The sequence below is a fragment of the Nicotiana tomentosiformis genome, chromosome 2, assembly GCF_000390325.3.
Source record: "Nicotiana tomentosiformis chromosome 2, ASM39032v3, whole genome shotgun sequence".
In the NCBI taxonomy this organism is placed as follows: domain Eukaryota; kingdom Viridiplantae; phylum Streptophyta; class Magnoliopsida; order Solanales; family Solanaceae; genus Nicotiana; species Nicotiana tomentosiformis.
In genome coordinates this window covers 105,495,645-105,511,605 of record NC_090813.1, presented here as the reverse complement: position 1 = coordinate 105,511,605, position 15,961 = coordinate 105,495,645, and the positions used below count along the sequence as shown (strand labels likewise).

Here is a 15,961-nt window from a genome sequence, read left to right as displayed (position 1 = left end):
AAAGGACAACTCTGGAATCTGATTTAAAGTCAGAATTGGTGGCATCTAAAATCCACATTAATATTCTGGAGTAGTAGTAGGAGTAATAAATAAAACATACGGCCAGATCGTCCGATGCTTTCTACTTTTCAGTAGTAGCAGTAAACAGTTTTAACCAAATCTTTCACCTGCCTACTCTTAGTTCTACTGCCCTGATTTTGTTATCAGAGTAAGGTCAATTATTACATATGCCCTTTTAGTAACCTCTACGGATTTTCACATTTACTTTCTGTCATTTTGTACCTCATATTTACACGCTCAAGAGATTCGCTCATATTCTTTCATAAAAAATTATCACAAATACTTTTCAGAATCGTAGGAAGGTTCATACTGCACCTGTTATTGAATTACTAATAAGTACTAAATTAATAGCTGGTACAACTTCTGATTAACGTTAGGACTAGCTCAAATCAGATTTGGAAAAAAAAAAAAAAAAAAAGGAGCCATTCATGTGTAGACTCAAAATGAGTTCATAACCCAAATGATCCTTAAGATTGAGAATCGTTCTATTTTTAGACAAAATTATATTATCTTGAGCATATATAGTCTTTTAAGTATGCAAAAGACTTTTGTTTTTGAAATTGAAGAAATCTCTATCATGATCGTTTTACTCTACTTAATGTGTGACATTTTCGTTAGTTTTTATAGTCCCATTTGGATGATGTCATTGTCACTCAAAAAAAAAAAACTAGACAAGAGAATCTCTACAAAACAACAACAATAATAACAAACCAGTAAATTTTTACAAGTGGGTCTAAGAAGGATAGGATATACGCATATCTTACCAATCCCCAGGAGGATAGAGAGGTTGTTTCGTTAGAATCACTACAAAACTTGAAAAGAAATGAAGGTGGGCAAGAAGACCACGATTGTTAATTTACTTGGACACGTAAAAAATACGCAACACTTCCGTTAGTTTTAAAAGATTTACATATTTGAGAGTTGAACAAAAAGTGCTCAACTTTTATAAACTTAAACAATCATATGCTTAAAGGTAATACAATAAAGACAAAAATAGACTTACGCCCAAATTTAAGGGATTATTTGGGTTAAAGCTCGACTTAAAACTAACAAGAAAGTAGCAACGATTCATTTACAAGGGAACTGTAATGGGCAGTAGATCATCAATTGATGATCAAAACTTGAACTAGTATCTTAAGGGTTGAAGATAAGATTTCCACATTTGCATTTCCAACTCATAGGCTTGTAGTTGGAGTTGTCATCGTCTCTGGCATAAGCTATACTGCTGCTGGTTTTGGTAGCTGCGGTGTGGTTCTTATTACCATTTGTTATTTGGGGATTTGTTGGAACCTGAATGGCTTCACAATGTCCACAAGAACCACATCTTTTTTCACACCTAGGTGGCCTCGACCCAATTTGTGATCTGAAAATCGCATTCTTTTCGCTCTCTGTCTAACCAGTTCAAACATAAACAAACCCAAGAAAATCAGTATCAAACACTGCTTAAATATGCAATCATACGAAAAACAGTAAACAAAAGAAACATAGTACGTCGAAACAGTGTGCAAATTTTACCTGGTCATGCCCGCGAGTTGTATGCAAAATTCTACCTGTAAAATGAAAAGAATGGAACTACAATACGTCAAATTTTAGCTTCTAATGTTGCATAGTGCGTGTAAGTGAGAAAGATAAAGACAGAGCAGAAGACTCTGCTTAGTTAACAGAGGCCAAGAAAGTATACCTTCAGCCTTGAATGTTAGGTGGGAAAAGCTTAAAATCATGAGAATGAGTAATGAAATTGTAAGACAAGGAAATGTTTGGCGACATGTGAAATTCTGAGTGCAACCCATTTCAAATTTCAAAAGGAATGATTGGACTTGAAAGAGAATGTTTATCTCCTCGTAGTCTTGTATATATGGACCAGCTAAATTTGTCCAGGAGTTTGGGGGGAAGTTGATGGTAAAAGATAAGAGTAGAGAGTAGTAAAAAAGCAAGAAAGGGAAAGATGGGGGCGATGGAGATGTGAGGAAAAAGCGTAAAGAGTTTTAAAGCAGATGTTGAAAATGATGAGTGAATGAATGAGTACTTAATCAAATGTCAACCTCTATCTGATATGTTTTTTTTGTAATGGTGCTGTAATTCCAATAGATGAGTTGAAATATGATAGAGCGTGGAATGACAAAAAGGAGGATGAGTATTGCAGAAGGCAGCTTCAACAAATGGAAATCAGGACTTGAAAGCAGCTCCGAAAAGGGAAGAACCTCAACTCTCCTCGTTCAATGAGCCACCCGTTTCAGTTTCAGACAGCTAAAAGACGCAGTGATACACTGTTAAAAAAGGACTTAAATAAAGTGATATAAACAGGGAGGAGTTGTTTGGTACAATGGCCAGATAAACCATCATATTAGCTTTTATATGCAATAGTTAATGCCACACTTTTCCTGGAGTTATTTATAATAAAATATGGGATAAATATGAGATTATTGTCCATAACCCATGTACCAAATGACCCCTGAAAATTCATATAGTTGATCTCAAACTTAGACATAATTATTCTTGTTGTTGTACGATTTACAAAAAAAATAAATTATTGACTATTTAAAAGTTAACTAGTTTGTTACATGTCAAAATAATAAGTATAGTAATTTGTTACTAAAACTTATTAAACTATGGTAGCAGTATATATAAAAATAATTTAATTGTTGGTGAACAAGTAAAATGCAAAAGAATAAAGCAGAAGAAGAGAGGTAATGTAACTTGGGAAGCAGCAGTGGATAGTGAATGAGGGGATTAGAAATGGAAAAATGACATCGTATAGCCGCTATGAATAATAACCGAAAAAATATATTCTCTCCGTTTCAATTTATGTGAACATATTTGATTGGGCACGTAGTTTAAGAAAAGATAGAAGACTTTTGAACTTGTGGTGTAAAATAAGGTGCATACATTTTGTGTGGCTAAAAATCATTGCATAAAGTTAAATTATTTCCAAATAAGTAAAGGGGTCATTCTTTTTGGCACGGACTAAAAAGGAAATAGGTTCGAAACGGAGGGAGTATAAAATTTGTATATTTTTTGTATATATATATATTTTGTATGTTATATATAAAAATTATATAAATTTTATACACTTTTTCAGTTACCGAATATAAATAATTTTTGGCGCAACCTAAAAGATATAATACTCCCTGGATGGAGAAAAAAGAACCCAAAACAGCAAGAATCCACTGAAAAAGCCAAATAGTCACTAACAGACACCTGAATATAGCTGTTAGACTTATGGGTTTTCGCTTTCAGAATTTTCTTAAAGAGTGTGAATATGTTTTACCCACAAATAGGAGATTTCTTGTTGTGGTTGGTTTCAAGTTTCAACAGTTCCCATGTCATCCCTAAAAATCACATACTTCGCTTCCCCTCTACAATTTCTTCTCTATTTCACTTCCCCACATCGTTAATTGATTTTTTGATATTTTTTTAGGTTCATAATATGATTTTTTTAGATATTAAGAAGGAATTAATTTTTTTTTCTTCCAAAGTTAACCTTAGAGTAAAATGTCTCGGAGTATCAATTATTTTCAATGAACAAATTAAAGAGATAGTAAAAATTCATACGGTCAATTTTATTGTTAATTAATATTAAAAGGTGAATTGCTTTAGAAAAATCTACGCAGTATACCCATTGGAAACACCAGTTAATACTATATACAATTAAAATATTTGTTTTATCCTATATACCTACTTTATAAATTTATTTTACCATGTATACCTACTTTATAAATTTATTTGACCCTATATATCTATTGTATTCCAAAATAAAATACTGTATATTTCAAATTAGAATATTGTAGTATATTTAGTTTGGATACTGTAGTATGTTTGGTTGAATAATGTATTCCAAATTAGAATATTATGGTATACAGTCAGACATCTCTATAACAACATCCTTATATAACAATAATTTACAATAATTTACTAAGTTATATTTTATCTCTCTATAACAGCTTTTCACCTATAACAACAACATCCATATTTATAGCAGAACGTTCTTTATAAAATTACTCATCTATAAAAGCCATACAGAATCTATATTTTTTCCATTGGGCAAATGTCAAAACATAGTTATATAGAAGATTCAACTATTATGCACTTAGATTGCCTTCAAGGGGAAGCTATCATATATCGAAGTCTGGACATAAATTTTTGCTCAATTCAAGCGTTGTATCGCTAGTAAGAGAATTGAATCTACAAAATAAGCTACAATTATAAAAAAAAATTCATCAATCTTGAAAGAATTTATTTTTTTAGTAGCTTTAAAATGTGTGCCTTAGAGCTAACTCTTTGTAGATTTAGTTAAAGATTTATTACTTTTTTAAATATCTAATTAGTAAAATATGCATATATTTTAAAATTTTAAATTTGAATAATTTTCTTATATTTTATATGTAACATTAGAATATCGTGGGATAATTGGTTTAAATATTATATTCTTCATTAAAATTGTATGGTATGTTTGGTTTGGATATTGTATTTCAAATTAAAATATTATGGTATGTTTAATTTGAATATTGTATTTCAAATTAGAATATTGTGGTGTCTGGTTTGGATATTATATTCTTCATTAGAATATTATTGTATATTCGGGTTGGATTGTATTTCAAATTAAAATATTGTAGTATATTTCAGAATATGTGCGAAGATTTGGAGGTATAGAGCGTAATACTTTTGAAATATATGAGATAATTTCAAAACTTAGATATATTATGAAAGTGAATCTTACGAATGAGAACGACCAAAAATTTAATTAAAATGGACTGAAGGAGTATAATATTACCCTCCCCTAAAATTTGACTGATTGTAATGCTGATTATTGTTTATACTCATAGTGATTGTGTGAAACTCATTTACAAAATGATTTAGAATATCAAGGTCCAAAACTAAGCTAGTCTCATACTTTTGAGTACCATTAAACTTGGTACTAATTTTCATTTAAACAGCTCAACTGAGACTTGTTCCCCTCAAACATCTAAACTATGCTTAAATTGTACCTATTAGACACATTTGACTTATGTGGTAAAGTGCGTGCTCTACACTTTCTCTACGAGCGTGAAAAGGCAAGATTTCTGTATTTTAAGTGTTTTCTCTCTCCTTCCTTCCCCCCCCCCCCCCCCCCCCTCCCCAAAGCAATCTCTCTGCCTTCACCATTTTTACAGTCATCACCTTCATTAAAACCATATGAAGCCTTTTTCCCCTTAGATCCTTCAAAGCACAGGTGCCCATGGTTTCTCTCTTATTAATCAAGCATCTTTCTCCGTGGATGCGAGAGATAGACCAACCACACTACCACCATTGTAGCTGTCGGTACCAGAGGCGCATCTAGGATTTTAAGACCATGGATGCACTATTTGAAAGCAGTGAAGGATTTGTCATCCTTTGAACTTCCGGAGCTATTTGTGAACTCACGGATGACCGAGTAATACTAGAACTTGGCTCACCATTTTTCGGCTTGGTAAGATATCTGTCCATTTCAATATTAAGGATTATTGTTCCTACAAAGTTAAACATTTACACTTTTATTCAGTCTATCTTAATTCAAGTAGAATAGTATGATTCAAATCATAGAGTAATTGGATTTAAGGGACACAAATGAATCGATTACTATATTAGATTAGTTTTATCATTCATTGGCTTCATGGTATGATTCTTTCTTTGATTGTTAGTAATTACTTCATTTTTAGAGAATTCGTAATAGAAGTTCAAACTATAGTTCTTAACAGAGTTCAATCTTATGTTATCTTGGCCCAAAATACTAATAATTAGTCAGAAATTAAGTCCACATAGCCCTTACTTAACTGAACTCGATCAAGTATTTTCTCAAACACAATATGTGCGCAAATCAACCTGCCAATATTCAAGACTTTAAAGCCATAACTCATCCAAATTCTCCCAAGAAATAGTATTAAACAACCCAATCTTAGAAATAAATAATAATAATAACCAATAACAATCTTGGCAAGAGATTGAAACATTGAACAGAAAGGGAAAAGAGAATTCGAAAAATTACAAGAGGAGAAGAAACTTCAGCAAGTAAATTAAAATACAGAGCAAGAAGAGAGACAGGCTAGTTGCATACTTGAGAAACTAAAAGCAGAGACCAATGAGAAGAAATTGCGCTATTGATTCTTGAAGAATCCACCGAGGGCGAAGAGAGATGGGGTATTCGAAGAGAGAGGGAGTGAGTAGTTGCATCTAATTTATTTTAGAGATTTGAAAATTTGACTAAGAGAAAAGGGAAAGAAAAAAGATAGTAAAAAGGAAAGTGGGGTTGGGGTCTTAGTGTTTTAGGGATTTGTTAGATATTTTTAGTCAAAAGAAACTTTAGGAAAGAAAAAAATTAGAAATTTTAAATTAAAAGTCAAAAGTAACTTTAGAAAATAAATAAAATAGAAAAAATTAATTAAAAAGAAGTATGTGGGGATGAGATTCGAACTCTGAACCAGAGACACAGAAGGGGCACTCAATCACCAATGCACCAAAGTATTCAATTGAGCATGGGTGGTCACCAATATATTTATGTATATAACTAAAAATTTTATACTGTATATACATAGTCTAGGGAGGGGAGCATGGGTGCATGTACCCCACTCCCCTCCACATAAATCCGCCTCTAGCCGACGCCAATTCTAGTGACCCTACTTTTAAAGTTCTGGCGGCCAGGGAAATTCAGCGCCTCATCAAAACTTTCAAACGTTACCACTGTTATTTCTCCAACGCCGTAAAACCCTTCATTGATATGTTCCGTTTTAACTCCACCACTGCCCCACCATATTTGCCATCGACCTCATCTCCCTCCATCATTGCCTCGCTAACACTACCGTCCCTCTCACCTTCCTCTTCTCTTCCACCATCGTTCACAGATCAAATACGCACAAAATTTCTAAAATCATTCTTGATAACATAACAACCAGGTCCCCATTTATTTCAGGATGTATATAATTGATAAATTTGAGTAATTAAATACTAAAGAGATATACAATGAGATTGACTTATCTTTATTGCTAATGCTCTTTTTGGTTGATAAGTGAAGACGGCGGCAATGTTCTTTTTGGTTGATAAGTGAAAACGGCGGCACGACTGGAGACACCAACTTTATTAGACCAAATTATTTTTCCTTCAATCTCAACAAATATTTCTAGGGGTTTCCGCAGCTTTTCTCTATTTATCATAGATTGATTTGATCGCCTTCTCTATAATGACAAATATATTATTTTGAACAAGAAAATTGTAAGAATTTACCGAAATAGCGAGGTGGGGTGGGGGTATCCCATGTAAGAATTTATAGGTTATCACATGTTTGATTTCACAATGATTTTCGAAACCAAACAAAAGAAACTACTATAACTTTTAAGTTTTAGGTGTGGTTGGCCTTATACCCAAACTGAAAGTTACGAATCTACAAAATCCATTTGATTATGTTTAGCCGATAATTTATCCCAACATATTGTATAGGTTATCCCATGTTTGATTTCACAATGACTTTTGAAACCAAACAAAAAAAACTACTATAACTTTTAAGTTTTAGGTGTGGTTGGCCTTATGCCCAAACTCAAGGTTACGAATCTGCTAAATCCAGTTGCTTCTGTTTAGCCGATAATTTATCCCAACATATTGTATAGGTTATCCCATGTTTGATTTCACAATGACTTTTGAAACCAAACAAAAAAAATTACTATAACTTTTAAGTTTTAGGTGTGGTTGGCCTTATGCCCAAACTCAAGGTTACGAATCTGCCAAATTCATTTGCTTCTGTTTAGCCAATAATTTATCCCAACATATTATATAGGTTAACCCATATTTTATTTCACAATGACTTTTGAAACCAAACAAAAAAAACTACTATAACTTTTAAGTTTTAGGTGTGGTTGGCCTTATGCCCAAACTCAAGGTTACGAATCTGCCAAATCCAATTGCTTTTGTTTAGCCGATAATTTATCCCAACATATTATATAGGTTATCCCATGTTTGATTTCACAATGACTTTTGAAACCAATCAAAAAAAATTACTATAAATTTTAAGTTTTAGGTGTGGTTGGCCTTATGCCCAAACTCAAGGTTACGAATCTGACAAATCCATTTGCTTCTGTTTAGCCGATAATTTATCCCAACATATTTTATAGGTTATCCCATGTTTGATTTCACAATGTTTTTTGAAACAAAACAAAAAAAAACTACTATAACCTTTAAGTTTTAGGTGTGGTTGGCCTTATGCCCAAACTCAAGGTTACGAATCTGCCAAATCCATTTGCTTCTGTTTAGCCAATAATTTATCCCAACATATTGTATAGGTTATCCCATGTTTGATTTCACAATGACTTTTGAAACCAAACAAAAAAACTACTATAACTTTTAAGTTTTAGGCGTGGTTGGCCTTATGCCCTAACTCAAGGTTACGAATCTGCAAAATCCATTTGCTTCTGTTTAGCCGATAATTTATCCCAACATATTGTATAGGTTATTCCATGTTTGATTTCACAATGACTTTTGAAACTAAAAAAAAAAAAAAAACTACTATAACTTTTATGTTTTAGGTGTGGTTGGCCCTATTCCCAAACTCAAGGTTACGAATCTGCCAAATCCATTTGATTCTGTTTAGCCGATAATTTATCCCAATAGACTGTATAGGTTATCCCTTGTTTGATTTCACAATAAATTTAAAACCAAACAAAAAAAAACTATTATAACTTTTAAGTTTTAGGTGTGGTTGGCCTTATGCCCAAACTCAAGGTTACGAATCTGCCAAATCCAATTGCTTCTGTTTTGCCGATAATTTATTCCAACATATTGTATAGGTTATCCCATGTTTGATTTCACAATGACTTTTGAAACCCAACAAAAAAACTACTATAACTTTTAAGTTTTAGGTGTGGTTGGCCTTATGCCCAAACTCAAGGTTACGAATCGGCCAAATTCATTTGCTTATGTTTAGCCGATAATTTATCCAAACATATTGTATAGGTTATCCCATGTTTGATTTCACAATGATTTTTGAAACCAAACAAAAAAAATTACTATAACGTTTAGGTTTTAGGTGTAGTTGGCCCTATTCCCAAACTCAAGGTTACGAATCTGCCAAATTCATTTGATTCTGTTTAGTCGATAATTTATCCCAACAGATTGTATAGGTTATCCCATGTTTGATTTCACAATGACTTTTGAAACCAAACAAAAAAAACTACTATAACTTTTAAGCTTTAGGTATGGTAGGCCTTATGCCCAAACTCAAGGTTACGAATTTGCCAAATCCATTTGCTTCTGTTTAGCCGATAATTTATCCCAATATACTGTATATGTTATCCCATGTTTGATTTCACAATGACTTTAGAAACCAAACAAAAAAAACTACTATAACTTTTAAGTTTTAGGTGTGGTTGGACTTATGCCCAAACTCAAGGTTACGAATCTACCAAATCTATTTGCTTCTGTTTAGCCGATAATTTATTCCAACATATTGTATAGGTTATCCCATGTTTGATTTCACAATGACTTTTGAAACCAATCAAAAAAAACTACTATAAATTATAAGTTTTAGGTGTGGTTGGCCTTATGCCCAAACTCAAGGTTACGAATCTGACAAATCCATTTGCTTCTGTTTAGCCGATAATTTATCCCAACATATTTTATAGGTTATCCCATGTTTGATTTCACAATGTCTTTTGAAACCAAACAAAAAAAAACTACTATAACTTTTAAGTTTTAGGTATGGTTGGCCTTATGCCCAAACTCAAGGTTACGAATCTGCCAAATCCATTTGCTTCTGTTTAGCCGATAATTTATCCCAACATATTGTATAGGTTATCCCTTGTTTGATTTCACAATGACTTTTGAAACCAAACAAAAAAAACTACTATAACTTTTAAGTTTTAGGTGTGGTTGGCCTTATGCCCAAACTCAAGGTTACGAATCTGCCAAATCCATTTGCTTCTGTTTAGCCGATAATTTATCCCAACATATTGTATAGGTTATCCCTTGTTTGATTTCACAATGACTTTTGAAACCAAACAAAAAAAACTACTATAACTTTTAAGTTTTAGGTGTGGTTGGCCTTATGCCCAAACTCAAGGTTACGAATCTGCCAAATCCATTTGCTTCTGTTTAGCCGATAATTTATCCCAACATATTGTATAGGTTATTCCATGTTTGATTTCACAATGACTTTTGAAATCAAAAAAAAAAAACTACAATAACTTTTATGTTTTAGGTGTGGTTGGCCCTATTCCCAAACTCAAGGTTACGAATCTGCCAAATCCATTTGATTCTGTTTAGCCGATAATTTATCCCAATAGATTGTATAGTTTATCCCATGCTTGATTTCACAATAAATTTGAAACCAAACAAAAAAAACCTACTACAACTTTTAAGTTTTAGGTGTGGTTGGCCTGATGCCCAATCTCAAGGTTACGAATCTGCCAAATCCAATTGCTTCTGTTTAGCCGATAATTTATTCCAACATATTATATAGGTTATCCCATGTTTGATTTCACAATGACTTTTGAAACCAAACAAAAAAAAACTACTATAACTTTTAAGTTTTAGGTGTGGTTGCCTTATGCCCAAACTCAAGGTTACGAATCTGACAAATCCATTTGCTTCTGTTTAGCCGATAATTTATCCCAACATATTTTATAGGTTATCCCATGTTTAATTTCACAATGACTTTTGAAACCAAACAAAAAAACTACTATAACTTTTAAGTTTTAGGCGTGGTTGGCCTTATGCCCAAACTCAAGGTTACGAATCTGCAAAATCCATTTGCTTCTGTTTAGCCGATAATTTATCCCAACATATTGTATAGGTTATTCCATGTTTGATTTTACAATGACTTTTGAAACCAAAAAAAAAAAAAGTTACTATAACTTTTAAGTTTTAGGTGTGGTTGGCCCTATTCCCAAACTCAAGGTTACGAATCTGCCAAATCCATTTGATTCTGTTTAGCCGATAATTTATCCCAATAGATTGATTAGGTTATCCCATGTTTGATTTCACAATAAATTTGAAACCAAACAAAAAAAAACTACTATAACTTTTAAGTTTTAGGTGTGGTTGGCCTTATGCCCAAACTCAAGGTTACGAATCTGCCAAATCCAATTGCTTCTGTTTAGCCGATAATTTATTCCAACATATTGTATAGGTTATCCCATGTTTGATTTCACAATGACTTTTAAAACCAAACAAAAAAAACTACTATAACTTTTAAGTTTTAGGTGTGGTTGGCATTATGCCCAAACTCAAGGTTACGAATCGGCCAAATCCATTTGCTTATGTTTAGCCGATAATTTATCCCAACATATTGTATAGGTTATCCCATGTTTGATTTCACAATGACTTTTGAAACCAAACAAAAAAAACTACTATAACTTTTAAGTTTTAGGTATGGTTGGCCTTATGCCCAAACTCAAGGTTACGAATCTGCCAAATCCATTTGCTTATGTTTAGCCGATAATTTATCCAAACATATTGTATAGGTTATCCCATGTTTGATTTCACAATGATTTTTGAAACCAAACAAAAAAAACTACTATAACTTTTAAGTTTTAGGTGTTGTTGGCCCTATTCCCAAACTCAAGGTTACGAATCTGCCAAATTCATTTGATTATGTTTAGCCGATAATTTATCCCAACAGATTGTATAGGTTATCCCATGTTTGAGTTCACAATGACTTTTGAAACCAAACCAAAAAAACTACTATAAATTTTAAGTTTTAGGTGTGGTAGGCCTTATGCCCAAACTCAAGGTTACGAATCTGCCAAATCCATTTGCTTCTGTTTAGCCGATAATTTATCCCAAAATACTGTATATGTTATCCCATGTTTGATTTCACAATGACTTTTGAAACTAAACAAAAAAAACTACTATAACTTTTAAGTTTTAGGTGTGGTTGGCCTTATGCCCAAACTCAAGGTTACGAATCTGCCAAATCCATTTGTTTCTGTTTAGCCGATAATTTATCCCAACATATTGTATAGGTTATCCCATGTTTGATTTCACAATGACTTTTGAAATCAAACAAAAAAAACTACTATAACTTTTAAGTTTTAGGTGTGGTTGGCCTTATGCCCAAACTTAAGGTTACGAATCTGCCAAATCCATTTGCTTCTGTTTAGCCGATAATTTATCCCAACATATTGTATAGGTTATTCCATGTTTGATTTCACAATGACTTTTGAAACCAAAAAAAAAAAAAATTACTATAACTTTTAAGTTTTAGGTGTGGTTGGCCTTATGTCCAAACTCAAGGTTACGAATCTGCCTAATCCATTTGCTTCTGTTTAGCCGATAATTTATCCCAACATATTGTATAGGTTATCCCATGTTTGATTTCATAATGACTTTTGAAATCAAACAAAAAAAACTACTATAACTTTTAAGTTTTAGGTGTGGTTGGCCTTATGCCCCAACTCAAGGTTAGGAATCTACCAAATCTATTTGCTTCTGTTTAGCCGATAATTTATCCCAACATATTGTATAGGTTATCCCATGTTTGATTTCACAATGACTTTTGAAACCAAACAAAAAAAAAACTACTATAAATTTTAAGTTTTAGGTGTGGTTGGCCTTATGCCCAAACTCAAGGTTACGAATCTGTCAAATGCATTTGCTTCTGTTTAGCCGATAATTTATCCCAACATATTGTATAGGTTATCCCATGTTTGATTTCACAATGACTTTTGAAACCAAACAAAAAAAACTACTATAACTTTTAAGTTTTAGGTGTGGTTGGCCTTATGTCCAAACTCAAGGTTACGAATCTGCCAAATCCATTTGCTTCTGTTTAGCCGATAATTTATCCCAACATATTGTATAGGTTATCCCATGTTTGATTTCACAATGACTTTTGAAACCAAACAAAAAAAACTACTATAACTTTTAAGTTTTAGGTGTGGTTGGCCTTATGCACAAACTCAAGGTTACGAATCTGCCAAATCCATTTGCTTCTGTTTAGCCGATAATTTATTCCAACATATTGTATAGATTATCCCATGTTTAATTTCACAATGACTTTTGAAACCAAACAAAAAAAACTACTATAACTTTTATGTTTTAGGTGTGGTTGGCCTTATGCCCAAACTCAAGGTTACGAATGTGACAAATCCATTTGCTTCTGTTTAGCCGATAATTTATCCCAACATATTTTATAAGTTATCCCATGTTTGATTTTACAATGACTTTTGAAACCAAACAAAAAAACTACTATAACTTTTAAGTTTTAGGTGTGGTTGGCCTTATGCCCAAACTCAAGGTTACGAATCTGCTAAATCCATTTGCTTCTGTTTAGCCGATAATTTATCCCAACATATTGTATAGGTTATTCCATGTTTGATTTCACAATGATTTTTGAAACCAAACAAAAAAATTACTCTAACTTTTAAGTTTTAGGTGTGGTTGGCCTTATGCCAATTGGTTTTGGAATTAGTTTCGGATGTTAGAGATCAACCCAAAACTCTGATTATCTTTTCAATTTTTGAATTTCAAAACTTTAATTTCAGCCCTCTTTTTGAAGATCTCTACATTTCCAAATCAAACAAACTGTTATGTCTGAATAACCCATCCTTTTATTTAAACAAGACCAGCGACCCAATAGAAGAATATAGTAAAAATAGCACGGGCTAATCAGTTTTCGGATAGGTCATTCAAAAATAGTCAGCGTTTGTCAAGTCACTGAAAAATAGTCACTATTTTGCTACAACAGAGACCCGGTCCAGCATAATATACTGGAGTTCGGTGCACCTGTGTATGAACTTCCAGCATATTCTGCTGGAACTCCAACGCGCGGAAAGTTCCAGCATAATATACTGGAGATTCGAGCACCTGTGTATGAACTTCTAGCATATTATACTGAACTGGTATACTTTGCTGGAACTCCAGTACATTATGCTGGAGTTCCAGTATACTTATGCTGGAACTCCATTATATTATGCTGGAGTTCAAGTATACTTATGCCGGAACTCCAGTATAATATGCTGGAGTTCGAGTATACTTATGCTGGAACTCCAGTATAATATACTGGAGTATTTTTCGGATTTTGAATAGTGTTTTCGTTCAGATTTATCTTTACATGAAAAGTGGCTAAAATTCGATTACTTTTGAAAGTGTTGCTATTTTTGAATGACCACTTGTAAATCTGGCTATTTTTGAATTTCTCCTAAGAATATGGCCATACAATGTAAAGAAGCCATCGGCCCACTGCATTCTTCACAATTGTAGTTGGTCTTGGATCATTCAATCATAAGCTTTTGAAGCCTAGAAATAGATCATACAATTGGATAAAGAGTTCTTTTTTTTTTCTTTTTCTTTTTCTCTTTTCTTTTTTGCTGTTTTCCCACACAATTAACAAAAGAGAGAAAAAAAGAAAAAGGAAAGGTCTGATATTTTATGATCTTTTATATTTTGAGTCTTTCCATTCCGTCATATTGCTTATGTTCATCATGCAACATTCAAACTGAATAACTCTATGAAATTGTACATGAATGGGTCATAAAATCATAGTGATTCAAACTCGTTGTAGGAGTTGTGACGTCTTGATTACTCGATTAGCTTCTTGAAGATGAGTCTTTTTAGAATTTTGTCGTCGAATTAGTAGGCATCACTTAGACGTTTGGTTGAAGGAATTGGGATAAAATTTGAAGCCAATAATGGAGGGGAGGGGGTGAGAGGATAAGGAAGGGTTGCAAATTGCAAGGCCTAGCTAGAAGGCAGAAGGCCTTCTATGAGACGAGCCTACTCAATATCCAAACACTGTTTGAGATCTATTCAGAGTAAATGAGTCCATTAGATATTACACAAAAACGATGTTGACAACGTACCTGTTAGTTTACTAATAACACCACAAACTTTGACAGTTCACACTTAGCTTTCCCATCGTGTGCTGTCTGTCTTTATTTCCTCAATTGTCTCAACTGATATTAACTTGACATTCTTTCTTTTCATTTTCTCTCTACTTCTTTCTGTTCTCTACTACTAATTGTTGGCCTATGTGGTATAGGAGAGTGAGTAGTAAAGGAAATTAAATGGAAGGAAAAGATAGAATTAGAATGGAACCTCGCACTGTTATTGAGATGCCATCAACAATTTATTTCAGGTCGGTTTTTCTGCACATATTATTGAGGTAAATCCAAAATTTAAATATGATGAAATTGACCTTTAAGACTTTTTGATATTAAAATTATTTACTTTTAAAATTAGGGGTCTAATGAATCCGTAATCGAGAGCTATATCCACCATGGCATGTGAATTTTACCGCGGCAGTCAAAGCAAAACATATATAGAGCCAGCTGATTCCCCACTATTATGAGGTAATAATACATATTGAAACTTTGTTAGATGGTCAAATCTATCCTCTATAATAAGCAGAAGTAGGGTAACTGAATATTAAACCTGTCTAAGCGTGCCTACATACCTAACTTGATAGATAGATAGATAGTCATTAAGTAGTATTTATAATTTTTTATAATTTTTATTCGGCGTTGGATAATAAACTTTTTATTCACTAAAAAATGGGTTGGATAATAAACTTTTTAAAAATTGGTCAAATATAGATAAGAATCATATTATCCATTTAGAAAATGGATAACCAATGGATAACTAATGAGTTTAACTTTTACATTTATAAAGCCTCTAAGTTTGGGAGACTAGGAATTCTCCTAAGAGTGTTCATATTCAAGAAGTCATGGATAATATGGTTACCCATACTATCTATCGGTTAACCCATTTTTTATCCGAATTAAATATAGATCGGGTCGAATAATTTATCCGTTTTTTCATTACCCGTTTTCGACCCGAACCATATCCAACCCGACCCACCCGTTTGCCACTCTTAGGTCAGTCCTACAAAGCAAGAAAAAAGAAAAGAGGGATCGCGAGTAGTCTATTCGGTGGATATCATTTCACCAATGGACATTGAATTAAG

At 32.9% G+C, this 15,961-nt stretch overlaps 1 protein-coding gene across 1 annotated transcript; it reads right to left on the bottom strand.

Annotated features, from left to right (window-relative positions):
• Nucleotides 1–933: 933 nt before the first annotated feature.
• On the bottom strand, nucleotides 934–6,343 carry LOC104110645 (EPIDERMAL PATTERNING FACTOR-like protein 2). Its single transcript, XM_070195934.1, has 4 exons — nucleotides 6,131–6,343; nucleotides 1,742–2,307; nucleotides 1,576–1,610; nucleotides 934–1,452 (listed from the first exon to the last, which is right to left on the bottom strand). The coding sequence occupies exons 2-4, from the start codon at nucleotides 1,848–1,850 to the stop codon at nucleotides 1,195–1,197; spliced, it is 402 nt and encodes a 133-aa protein (XP_070052035.1). The 5' UTR covers nucleotides 1,851–2,307; nucleotides 6,131–6,343; the 3' UTR covers nucleotides 934–1,194.
• Between the last annotated feature and the right edge of the window lie 9,618 nt (nucleotides 6,344–15,961).